The sequence below is a fragment of the Balaenoptera acutorostrata genome, chromosome 2, assembly GCF_949987535.1.
Source record: "Balaenoptera acutorostrata chromosome 2, mBalAcu1.1, whole genome shotgun sequence".
Classification (NCBI taxonomy): Eukaryota; Metazoa; Chordata; class Mammalia; order Artiodactyla; family Balaenopteridae; genus Balaenoptera; species Balaenoptera acutorostrata.
Window position 1 is genome coordinate 105,906,877 of NC_080065.1, and position 13,804 is coordinate 105,920,680.

At 38.2% G+C, this 13,804-nt stretch overlaps 1 protein-coding gene across 1 annotated transcript in view; it reads right to left on the bottom strand.

Annotated features, from left to right (window-relative positions):
• LOC103014256 (peroxisomal multifunctional enzyme type 2-like) overlaps nt 1-13,804 on the bottom strand; it is a 77,022-nt gene that overhangs the window by 44,948 nt on the left and 18,270 nt on the right. Inside the window, exons 10-13 of the mRNA XM_057540385.1 lie at nt 13,314-13,442; nt 10,019-10,122; nt 8,337-8,573; nt 5,784-5,835 (exon numbers count right to left, since the gene is read on the bottom strand). Coding sequence (XP_057396368.1) covers nt 5,784-5,835; nt 8,337-8,573; nt 10,019-10,122; nt 13,314-13,442 — 522 coding nt within the window. The remainder of the gene's footprint in view (nt 1-5,783; nt 5,836-8,336; nt 8,574-10,018; nt 10,123-13,313; nt 13,443-13,804) is intronic.

Below are 13,804 nucleotides of genomic sequence, written 5' to 3' on the forward strand. Positions count from 1 at the left end.
AGTGTTTCTTTCTAACTACTCTGTTCTTTTAGGGACTGTTCCATTATTTAACTGGTAATGTCTTGATGGATTAACAATTATTTGGGAGTGAACTCATAATCTTTTTCTCCAACCTGTTTTTCTCTTTTGTTCCCTATACGAATGAATGGTACTATCCACCCAACTGCCAAGCCAGAAACTTCAGCATGACCCCTGCCTCATAAAATAGTGTCTAAGTATGTGGCAAGACTGGAGTATGCAGAGACTGGGAGAAGCTAGATTATATGAAAAGTTTCTGACTTCATCCTGAAGTCTATGAACAGCCATCTGGGGTTTTTAACAGGGAAGTGACAAATACACTTGCATTTTGGAAATAATATTCTGGCTGCAGTGAGATGAGCAGACCTGAAGGGAGCAAGAATGGAGGCAGAGGGCTTCCCTGGTGGCGCAGTGGTTGAGAATCTGCCTGCTAATGCAGGGGACACGGGTTCGAGCCCTGGTCTGGGAAGATCCCACATGCCGCGGAGCAGCTGGGCCCGTGAGCCACAATTACTGAGCCTGCACGTCTGGAGCCTGTACTCTGCAACAAGAGAGGCCGCGATAGTGAGAGGCCCGCACACCGCGATGAAGAGTGGCCCCCGCTCGCCGCAACTAGAGAAAGCCCTTGCACAGAAACGAAGACCCAACACAGCCAAAAATAAATAAATAAATAAACTCCAATCTCTTTAAAAAAAAAAAAAAAAAGAATGGAGGCAGAGAGAACACTTAGAAAGTGAGAGATGATGGTGGTCAAAGTGAGGGGGACAGAAATAGGATTCTAAATGTATTGAAGGGAGAGAATCAAAGAACTTGGTACCTGCCTGGGTGTGAAAGATGGTAAAAGAAACGCTAAGGATAACTAGATTGCTGTCACTTTCACCTCCTAAATCTCTCTCTGCTTCTCCCACTTCTCTCCATCTCTCCACCACCACCTTAGCCTAACCTACCATCATTTCATTTGAACTACCACAACAGACTTCTAACCAGGTACCTACATGTCCACTCTGACCAACTTTAAAACATGCTCTCCTATTACGTCTGAAGTTATTTTTTCCCAAAGTCAACCTGATTACCAACCTGATTATGCCAAATCCTTCTATTTTAAGTTCTAATGGTATCATGTATGTTTCATCTGTAATGTTCATCACATATAGTTGCAAGTGTACATTTATTTGTGTGGCTTTTTGATTACTGGCTGCCCTCCCCACCAACTAGGTTATAGGATCCATGAGGGCAGAGTCCAGATTTGTTTCCATTCTCCATTTATTCACAACCCTAGCAGAAAGCCTAGAAGTTAGGAAGTAATCAAAAAATAATTGTCAAATTGCTGATGATCTCCTCAGGTGATCAACTCCACATCCAATCAAACACCAAGCCCACTCCCTACATATCTCTATAATTTCTCCACTTATATCCATCCCCATGCCCACAATCCTATTCAATCAACCACAGTCTCTAACCTAGATTATTACAACAGTCTCTTAGAAAATCTCCTTCTCTCTATCTCATTCCCTTAAAATCCAAGCATTACAAACATGAGCCAGAGTTGATGCTTTCTAAAATCCATGTTTGATCATATAATTCTCTCCTTTCAGTCCTTCAGTGGTTATCTATTGTCTTTAAAATAAAAGCCAAACTTCTTCACCTGACCACGCACTGCACACTGCCTCAGATTAAAAAAAGGGCTGTGTGAAAACTTAGGCTGTAACACTAAACTGAAGACTCAAACTGAGACAGTGGAGCAGGAGGACACGGAACTCACCTCCCCACCAACAAACACATCAAAAATACATCTACATGTGGAACAATTCTCACCGAAAACTAAGTGCAGACTAACAGAAAGACCTGTACAACCAAGACTATAAGAAAGACCCACCGGTAATTGGGTAGAAAGGGAAGAAAAGCGATCAGGTCAGGACCTGTGTCCCTGAGAGGGGACTCAGAGGAAAAAGGAGATTACACGGGAAGAGACCTTCCCTGGGGAGTGAGCAGTTCAAGTCACACATTGGGCGCCCCAGCCCTGGTGTCCAACAAGGGGAACACGAGTCCCCTTGGCTGGTTGGAGGGCCAGTGGGATTAACAGGAGGGCTGTGGGAAGCCTGGACTCCGGGAGCACGTGAACACTTACGTGCCCCCGAGGCAGGGCAGAGAGGCCAGACTGAAACCACTTGGGTAGCTGACTGGTTTCCTACGACTGCCCTGGTCCCCAGCCTGAGCTGAGAGAACACGCCAGCACCATGTGCCTCATGTCGCAGCTTCACACTCTGGGCTGCCATGATTGAGGAAAATGCTCAGCCATGAGACACTGAGGAGGTTCAAACTCTACGTGGCAACTGAGCAGCGAGGGGGCAGCAATTACTGGTGGCTGCACAGGGGCCCCAGATCTCTGATGGTGGCCATGCCAAACGAAACCCATGCTCCGGGAATATTACTCAGCCATAAAAAGAAACGAAATGGAGTTATTTGTAGTGAGGTGGATGGAGTTAGAGTCTGTCATACAGAGTGAAGTAAGTCAGAAAGAGAAAAACAAATACTGTATGCTAACACATATATATGGAATCTAAGGGGGTAAAAAAAAGGGTCATGAAGAACCTAGTGGCAAGACGAGAATAAAGACACAGACCTACTAGAGAATGGACTTGAGGATATGGGGAGGGGGAAGGGTAAGATGTGACAAAGTGAGAGAGTGGCATGGACATATATACACTACCAAACGTAAAATACATAGCTAGTGGGAAGTAACCGCATAGCACAGGGAGATCAGCTCTGTGTTTTGTGACCACCTAGAGAGGTGGGATAGGGAGGGTGGGAGGGAGGGAGATGCAAGAGGGAAGAGATATGGGAACATATGTATATGTGTAACTGATTCACTTTGTTATAAAGCAGAAACTAACACACCATTGTAAAGCAATTATACTCCAATAAAGATGTTAAAAAAAACAAACAAACAAAACAAAACCATGCTCTGACCGTCACTGATTACCCACACCTGCCCCTCTTGCTCCACCACTGCTCCCCTCTGGAGTAAGGGTGCCAGTGCTGTGGTGGGGGGGAAGCACACACTTAAAGGAAACTTAGCCAGCTCAGACCCGACCCTCAGGGCTTCTGCTCCAGCAACTTGGGACCTGCCCCCGCACCAAATAGTGGGGTAACAGCCACTAAGCAGAGGGGAAGCTCTACCTAACATCTGGCTTGGCCCTACCCCTCCATCTCCAGCCCCACCCCCTACCAAGATGACAGCTGCCAGCACACCTTGAGAAAACACATAAGTTGTGCTCACATCAAATCCAGCTCCCCCATCAATGCCACTGGGCACATGCCGACTGTATAGGGACATGCCCACAAAAGAACACCCCTTCAAGACCACCATAGGTAACTATTTCACCAAATTTCAATAGATAAAGAAATAGATAAGCAAAATGAAAAGACAGAGGAATCTGTTTCCACTGAAAGAGCAAGAGAAAACTCCTGAAAAAAACAACTAATGAAATAGAAATAAACAATTTACCAGATAAAGAATTCAAAGCATTAGTAATAAGAATGCTAACTGAATTATGGAAAAGAATAGCTGAATACAGTGAGAGTTTTAACAAGGAGCTAGAAAATTCTAAAAAGAACCAATCAGAACTGAAGAATACAACAACTGAAAAGAAAAACACACTAAAAGGAATTAACAGCACACTAGGTGATACAGAAGAACACATAAGTGATCTGGAAGATAGAAAATGGAAATCACCCAATCAGAACAGCAAAAAGAAAAAAGATGAGAACATTTTAAAGGATCTTTGGGGTAACATCATGCATACCAACTTTCCATTATAGGGATCCCAGAAGGAGAAGAAAGGGAGAAGGGGGTAAAAATATATTTAATGAAATTATGGCTGAAAATTTCCCAAGTCTGAAGAAGGAAACAGATAGCCAGGTACAAGAAACACAGAGGGTCCCAAACAAGATGAATCCAAACAGACCCGCACCAAGACATATCCTAATAAAAATGGCAAAACTTAAAGAGAGAATTCTAGAGGCAGCAAAAGAAAAACAAAGAGCATATACAAGGGAATGCCCATAAGGCTATCAGCTGATTGTTCTGCAGAAACTTTGCAGGCCAGAAGGGAGTGGCATGGTATATTTAAAGTGCTGAAAGGGAAAAACCTACAACTTAGGATACTCTGCCCAGCAAGATTATCCTTCAGAATTGAAGGGGAGATAAAGAACTTCTTGGATAGGCATCAATACTAAAGCAACCCTAAAAGAAATGTTAAAGGGTCTTCTCTAAGTGGAAAAGAAAAAGCTATAACAAGAATTAAGTATACAGAAAAGAAAAAATCCCATTAGTAAAGGCAAATATATAGGGAAGGCTGAGGCTCAACCACTTAAATAAGCTAGTACAACGACTAAAACAAAAAAAATTGTAAAACCAAGTATAACTACAATAATCAGTAAAGGGATAAACATGAAGATGTAAACTATGACATCAAAAACACAAAGTATGGGGGCTTCCCTGGTGGCGCAGTGGTTGAGAATCTGCCTGCCAATGCAGGGGACACGGGTTCAAGGCCTGGTCTGGGAAGATCCCACATGCCGCGGAGCAGCTGGGCCCATGAGCCACAGTTACTGAGCCTGCGCGTCTGGAGCCTGTGCTCCGCAACAAGAGAGGCCTGCGCACCACGATGAAGAGTGGCCCCCGCTTGCCACAACTAGAGAAAGCCCTTGCACATAAACAAAGACCCAACACAGCCATAAAAATTAATTAATTAAAAAAAAACCAAAAAACACAAAGTATGGGGGAAGCGAGTAAAAAATGTAGAGCTTTTAAAATGTGTTTGAACTTAAGGGACTACCTGGTTTAAAACAAATAAACACAGTCATAAATCAACATCTATGAGCCCCATGGTAACCACAAATCAAAAATCTACAACAGATACCCAAAAACAAAAGAGAAAGGAACACAAGCAAAAGAAAAGCATGAAACCACAAAGGAAAAAACTAAAAGAAGAAGAAAAAAACAGCGAAGAACTACAAAAACAACCAGAAACAAGTAACACTAACACTGAAACAGAACTATTCAGCATTAAGCAATACGAATTTTTTTTAATTAAAATCTCAAAAAAAATTAAAGTACAATTCTAGCTATTTGCTGACCTCTACATTATATAATGTGAAATGAAAAAGACTTTTTTTTTATTTTACCACCTTACATGGTCAGTATATAATTAATATTCTGACATCAGAGTAGCAACATAAAACAAACATATCAAAGTAAAGTGAAAAGATAATGAGAAGATTTACTGAACAAGTAAGATATTATTGAGAAAAATAAACTGATTATTAAGACAGCCTTGGTTTTACTTACTCTAAAAGAAAATAGAAAAAAGTTAATTACAAGACATTCTGTATCTTTTAACATTGTTTGCGTTATGAAAGTCAGTACCAACACAAATACCTGACAAAAGAATGAAGAATCATATTCATGGGAATCATAACTGATTATACACAATCACTAAGTTTAGGACACACACAGAATATGCTCCTTTCAACTGTTGACCAGATGTTTAGTATTTTGAAGTAATTTATTAAATAAGACTATTCAAATAGGACAAAGTTTAAGGCAACCAAAATAGGTACTAGTTAACATCAATCTACTCTAATGGCTGACATGCACATGAATAACTTATAATATAGTTTATTTAGGTTGCTCTATGCCAGTTTAACACATTGACACAGTTTGGAAGGTTAGTCAGAAAATAAAACGATCAAGAACTCACCTGCTCTGGGAAGTGGTTTATATAACTCCAAGTACTGCTCCCCATGAAGAACCTACGTTAGGGTAAGCAAAATTTTATTAGTAGACTTTCTTTTTCCACAGCTTCTTCTGTGGATACCGCTAATCACAAGTGGCATTTCACTGTCCACACGTTCACGCGACTACTTCCCCCAAACTATCTGTCTCAAACTATATGGCTCCCACTTCTTAATTATATGATTCAGAAATAATCAGTCCCCCAATCTAAAGACTGTCAGCTCTCTAGAATAGAAAAGATACATTTGTGTTCTTTCTTGACATTCATAAATTTTTGTTGACTGATAACTGTGGATTATTTGCCAATGGAGACACTAAACTAGGCGTATTTCCAGTGCTCGTCACTGCGCCTAGCACACAGCAGGTATCCAATAAATATCTATTGAATAAAAATGAACAAATAGGTCAGTACTAGTAAAGTAATTTCAGGTCACACCTGCCAAATACAAATGACACAACCAAAACATTAATAAAAATCTTACAACCACATTCAAGTAAAAGCACTGCCAATGTCAACATTTCCTTAGTGTAAGAGTAAATACTAAAGACCCTGTGCAACTTCAGAGCCACTTAACTTCAACGTATCAAAGCAAGAATATAAAAATATATGTAGGAATACAATAGGACAGTAAAAACAAAACCTGACTCATATATCCGAATGACCACACTCAACTGCTATGGGACAGTTTAATTCCCAGTCTTCCTCAGAACCCAGAAGGGAAAAAGAAAATGGGTGAGGGTAGTGATGGGAGGACAAATGAAGGACTGCCTCACTATCATACGACCTGGAAGCTCAAGGTTAGGAAGACTGGGATTCAAATCCCAAGACGGCTATCATTCCCAGTGACAGATTTTGAACACTATTCATGATTTCCAACTCCTTCCAAGTCTGAGGAAGAATTCTGAAACATTTACTTCAATTGTTTGTACTGACATTACCCAAACAGAAGAACTATATGCAACAAATACAATGAGAGAGTGATTAAAACTACAAACTGCCTGGCATCTATTTCTTGCCTCCCTCCCAACTTCATCGAATACTTTAATAAAATAACCATAGATTCTCATAGATTCAGAGCAGCAATGAGCTAATCGATCCTCCAGTAAATGGGTTCTCCAATCAGTCAAAATCACAGAAATCAGTTCAAAAGTCTACGATTCAACAGTTATCAACTGGACTCATGGCCTGACCCTCACTTCAAGAAATAAAATAACCCCAAAGCCTTCTCACAATTGTTTGCTCCTCCCTTCTTGAAATCATTTATTCACTTTGCTTCTCAAATACCACACTCTCCTGATACGCCTCATACCTCACCAGCCACTCCTTCCCAGTCTCTCTTGCTCACTCCTCCTCATCACTTCCACCTCTCACCTCTCACCAAACTCAGGCTTTTCTCTACTTACATTCACACAGGGGTGATTTCACCCAGCCTCATGTCTTTAAATCTCACTTAAATGCTACGAATCCCAGTAGGGCCTCCCCCACAAACTCTAAACTCACATATTTAACTGCCCACTGTATACCTCCACTTGAATGTGTACTAGGCATCTCAAATCTGTCCAAAACCAACTCCTGATCATCCCCACCTTAAAGTAACTGTATATATCTATTTTATTATACATAGTAATATACCATATGTAACTACTATACATGTTAAATACATTGTACATAATTAATTCTAAATATATGGGTATATATGCATATATATCATCCCAGTTAACCAGACCAAAAACCTTCCTCCTTGACTCCTCTTTCTTTCCATGCATATCCAGACTAGTGCTGGAATTACCATAATCAACTCCAAATTGGTTTCCCTGCTTCCATGCTTGGCTCCCATAAATCTATTCTCCACAGAGGAGCAAAAATGAGCCTGTGAGTGAACATAGCCAGATCATACCACTCCTCAGTTCAAAGCACTACAAATGGCCTCCCATGTTAATCAGAGTATGAGGTAAAATTCTTACGATGACTACAAGGCCCTCTTCTCCTACCACTGCCCCCTTGCTCATTCTATAGCTGTATCAACCCCCTTGCTGTTCCAAAAACAAGGTAAGTATGCACCTGCCTCAGGGCCTTTTACACCTGTTCTCTCTGCTTCAAATATTCTTCACTCTTGCTCCTTCATCACTATCGTCAGGTGAGGATTATCATACCCACTTTATACATAAGGAAACTGAAGCTTAGAGAAGTTATTTACCCTTGGTCAAATAGCATGTAATGGCAGAGAGAGAATTAATAACATTATGCCAGGGTTATGGACTGTACATAATTATTGTTGTCTTCTTTTTGCTTGCCTTTTCAACTAACTCTCTACCCTTTTTTTCTTTTTAAGAAAAATCAAAAGACATGCTAAATCTTTATCCTTGAATCAACCACTATAAACTATTGTATTAAGACACCATACACACACACACACACACACACACACACACACACACACACACAGCATGTGACATTTACCAATCATATTTAAAGAAAGAGAAGAAGAGCAAAATAAAGGTTTCTTATTATGCATACCTTTGCCAAGTTGACTGAGAGCCCAGGAATCTCTGCTAATCCTCCACCCATTATAGATTTCTGAGCCAGAATAACTCCGAAGGTAGGCAAACAGGAGAAATCAGAACTCCCTTCATAAATAAATTTCAAATCTTTCGGTTCCTTGATAGATGCTCCCACTCCAAGGGCATACATAATAGTGTCCAGTTCCGTATAAGAAGAAGAAAATGGAGGAAGTTTATGGCCAATAGCTCCAGCCTATGGAACAATTGTAGAAAGTTATTTTTTTCACTGATATTCTTGTCAAATCTTTAAATTTCTGACTTTTCAAAACTATTAACTGCTACATACTTAGCTTTGTGAATAGAATGTCATTTTAGTAAATCTGATAGGGTATCATAATTGTTTCACTATATTTTTTAAATAAAATCAATTATAATGTATGGAAAAAGACCTCATTTACAAATAAGTACTTTTTTCTTGCCCGCTTCTTGCTAACAGATAGTACATCTCATTTTCAACTTTCCTGTCTCTGCTGATGGAAAAGCCTATTAATACAGTGACTGTTAGCTACTCAAAATTACAAAAAATAAAAAACTTATTATAAACAGGGATAATGAATGGCTCTATAAGATCTATTTTATAAAAGTCAGTAGAAACAGATGAGCAAAACACTGCTTAATGCTTGTAAATCAGACTCCCTCATAATGGTTTTGGTTATAATTAGATTTTACCGTAAGCTCCTACCCAGGACTGTCCTTTATCTAATTGGATATTGTATTTTTCTATTTAGTGATGACATGCCTAGCTAATTTGTGAAGCATATGTTAGGTTATAAAAGAATCATGTCCAATTTTTGATCACTTTCATTCTAAAGCAAGAGTCAGCAAACAACAGCTGAGAATTAAGAATGGTTTTTACATTTTTTTAAGAGTGGTCTAAAAAAAGAAAAAGAAGATTATGTGTCAGAAACAGTACGTGGTCCATAAAGCCTAAAATACGTACCATCTGGCCCTTTACCAAAAAAGTTTGCCAACCCCTGCTCTAAAGTAAAATCACATTTATAAACTGATAATATTCTCAGGGTTACAATTAGATTGTTTATTTCATCACTATGTCTCCCCTAAGTCACAAAACACCACAACTGAATGTGTCAAATGACTTATTTCTTATTATTTATGCACTATAATTTTTTTTTTTTAAAAAGAAGTACTGGAGATAGTTAATCAGCAAACTTCACAAGAGCTATAACCACAGCTCTCTTAGAATTTCTGACACAATGGGAGACTTTTTACTTGCAGCCATGTTGAAATAGTTCCAAAATACAACCTATCAATGCTTTTCCTTAAAAGAAATGACTCAAAAGAGGCACTAAGTTAAATATCCTTTTCTAAAGAGTTAGAAAGTGACTGAAGGACGATTATCAAAAATGCTCCAAAAAACAAAAAATACGCTTGTTTATTACACGGAAGAAGAGAAAGTAAAAGTTACATTTAATATTTTAGCTTTACATTCATTCAAATTTTATAAACATTCATTACATGTTCTATAAAGTTTTATGGTCACTCACCTTTCCTATTTAACAATAAATTAATAGCTTGGAAAAGCATTTTTTGCATAAAAGAAAAGAAAAATGAAAAAAAGGAAAGAAAAGAAAAAAGTCTCCAAAGAAGGCAAAGCGTTAGGCTTTCTCTTCCACTTACAAATCCTGATGTAGCTGTTGATGTCACATTACTGGTATGATTTGCCGAAACTCCTCCATCTGAATCTATTTTATTTAGAGCTTCAATTATACCGCCAATTGAGTCTAAAAAAAAGAATAAATAACAATAATAATGCTTTTTTTCCATCAACAGACGAATGGATAAAGATGTGGTACATATATACAATAGAATATTACTCAGTCATAAAAAAAGAATGAAATAATGCCATTTGCAGTGACATGGATGGACCTAGAGATTGTCATACTGAGTGAAGTCAGAAGGAGAAAGACAAATATCTATGATATCACTTATATGTGGAATCTAAAAAAATGGTACAAATGAACTTATTTACGTAACAGAAACAGAGTTATAGATGTAGAAAACATACTTATGGTTACCAAGTGAGAGGGAGACAGGGAGGGATAAATTGGGAGACTGGGATTGACATATACACACTACTATATATAAAATAGATAACTAATAAGAACCTACTGTATAGCACAGGGAACTCTACTCAATACTCTATAATGACCTATATGGGAAAAGAATCTAAAAAACAGTGGATATATGTATATGTATAATGGATTCACTTTGCTATACAGCAGGAACTAACACAACATTGTAAATCAACTATACTCCAATAAAAATTAATTAAAAGAAAAATCAGTCCCACTATGGTGTGGGAAGAGCATTTGCATATGTGAAATATCTAGCCAGTTATTTAACAGTGCTATTTAAATAGTGACCCACAGGACAAACTTCCAGATTTTTCCTATATAGTTGAACTATATTTCATTTGTACTGAAAAAAAATTTAAATCATGAATGATTCAAGTCAATCAACTTCAGGATAAATAAGGATGAACGAACTGAATTTTCTCTTTAGGATCACTGGAATTTAAATAAGACAGAGTGCTTTGGTAAACCTATTACATAAAGATCATAAAAGCATCATCTTTCAAATATCCTAAAGAGCTAACATTCTCCTGGTGAAATCCAAATAAATGTAAGCTATTTCCAAAAAAAAAAAGCTTTTGTTACAGACGTGACTAAGAAAAGCTACAATGCTTTAGACAATCATTCCTATAACATCCAGCAAGCCTGCTGCAGAACCTTCGCTGGCATTCATGAACTGACTGTATGATGTCAGGCTATTGCAGGAAAAAATCGTGAGACTCTGAACAGACCAAAGATAACTGGGTGTTTCCAACATACTCTCCCCACGTTATGATTCCAAAGAGGCTCTGAGCTTTGCAGTCTTTGAGTGATTTTTACAACTCTGTAAAGTCGGATCCTTGTCCACAGATGTGCAATTTCCATCTGGTGGAGGGACAACTAATTTTCCTTCTCTCCCCACCATCACCCCTCCTCCAGGATGCAACAATGTCAAGATTACCCCCAGGTCTCTGTACAGGTAACTGCTCAGAAAATATTACTGAAAATTCTTCCAGAGAAAACCACCATTATGACCAGTGACTCTGGACAGAATTCAGAAGCTGCTATTCTGGGGTCTAAAAGGTTAATAAAGGAGATTCACAGAGTATCCACATATGCCATAAGGTTCCAAAAGCTCTGGGAGCTTTCTAACAAACCTCCTTCTAAACTCAGACAAAAACTATAACTAAACTACAGAATGTGAGATGACCAGGGCTCTCTGCCATTCCTGGTGACACTAGGTAGGTTTCTTGCCTACCAATCCCCCTCTTACCACCCCATTTAGGCTGCTGCCTAGATGGGAGGCTATTTAACTGAAAGTAACCTCGGTACAGGCTGGCGGTACTGCACTCAAAGACAGACCACCTGAGTTAACTCTTGGCTCAAACACTGAGAAAGCTTGGGCCACTTACTCAGCTTTTCTGGGATTTAGTTCCATCATCTGTAAAATGAGAATGATGAAATGGGTGCTTGGAAAGTCGTGATTCTACAGAAAGTGTAAGATTTTTTTTCTAACTGTACTTCAAATACTAGGGGTATCTTTTCATTTATAACTATATAATTCATTGTTAGCTTTTTCTTTATATTAGTCTAATACTTCTAAGGCAATAAAATGGAATTCTGACCTCAGAGAAGAGTTTTTAAGACACTTCTTCTTTTTCCTTTTCCTAATTTTCATTGATAGGTGACTGCTATTCAGAGACTAAATTTATCTCAAATATCAAAAAAAAAGAATACAGAAAATGCTACCGCTAATGACATAACAATCATGTTATCCTCTGATTGAGAAAAGTACAATGAATATTTCAGTGAGTGTACCAGCAGACAGGAAAGTAACATTGGGATTAAAAAAAAAAAAAAGAACAGTCATTTTTCAGATATATTCTTCTATCAAACATTAAATATAATACTAGGAAGGGAAAAAAAGATTTTTCTATAAAATAATCCTAATTCATGATCCTTCCCAGAAAGGTCCTTTAAATTTCATATATTATATACATATGTGAGTTATACTAGAAAAAATAATGTGACTTTTATTGGCCATCTCTTCCTGTGGCATATCATAGATGATTCAATAATTCAAGGTAACAAGCATTTACTAAATCCTTTCTATGAGTTCAGCACTATACTAGCACCAAATACAAAAGGACATACAAGATACATTCTCTGCCTCCAAAGGAACTTACTATGCAGCTAAGAAACCACACAGTTATGAAACAAAAGCAGTGGAAAGCAGTCATGATTAGACGCTCAAGTTGTAAGAGTTCAGCTAAGAAACACATCAATGAAGCCCAGAATATCTGGGGAGGTTTTGTTGAACATCTGGGGCTTGAGTTTTTCTAAAGAAGCACCGAGATTAGCAGAGGTGATAAAAGGAATAAGAGGCATCTTAGAAAGGCAGAGAAACAGTAGCAAAGACAAAGTGCTAAAACAAAGCAAAATCTATTCACTAGAGAGAAAAGACCTAAGCCTAAATAATATAAGACTTAAATAAACTTTTGGGGAAATAAAGAAAAATCAGGTCAGACAAGGAGCATGTGATTAGATAAGGCAAGACTTTGAAACCAACCACCAGATGGGGAATAGATGCATTGAGCACAAATGGGTAAACACCTCCTACCGTCCTCTCAATCACACATATACCAAAAAATCAGGATCATAAGAAAACTGAAAAACCGACAGTGGGAGTAACATACATACCTTAAATTGGAGAGTTCTAATACCTACTGGAGCAGAAAATGTGCTCTAGATGATTTGAGCATCTAAGTTATCACAATTAAGAAGACAATTCCATAAGAGAAGAGAATGCTTTGTTGCCTCTGATTCCCCAACCAGGACTGAACTGACTTGGGACTCTTTACCTTGAATTCTCTGAGGCTTGGTGGCATTATCAAAGTCACAGATCTTCGTCCAGTTAGCCTTCACCGCCTCAGGAGTCATTGGCTGAGTCCTCTGTCTTACAATGGCTCCAAGGGTCCGCTCCCATCGTACTGGTTATAGAAACAAAACTAAGATACTGAACACACAGTTTAAGAGCGAGACAGAAAGCAGAATTCATGAGTCCCCTGAATTTTTTTTTTTTAACTTCAAGAAAAATGGAATTTGGAAAAAAGATTCTAACTTCTAAAGATTTTTACTACAAATTTTTTTTAAAAGAATAACAAACCCATTAGGATGTCAAATTTCTTTTTCTAATATTTGAAGCTGAAGGGAAAACCTCTCCCTCCTCTGACTATGCCAGATACTACTAAAGGTAGGATGAAATGCTGAATCAGAAAGTTAAATTATATATAATCACACCAAAAGACTGTCTTCATCACCACAGATCACTTAGATAATACACTTTAAGGTA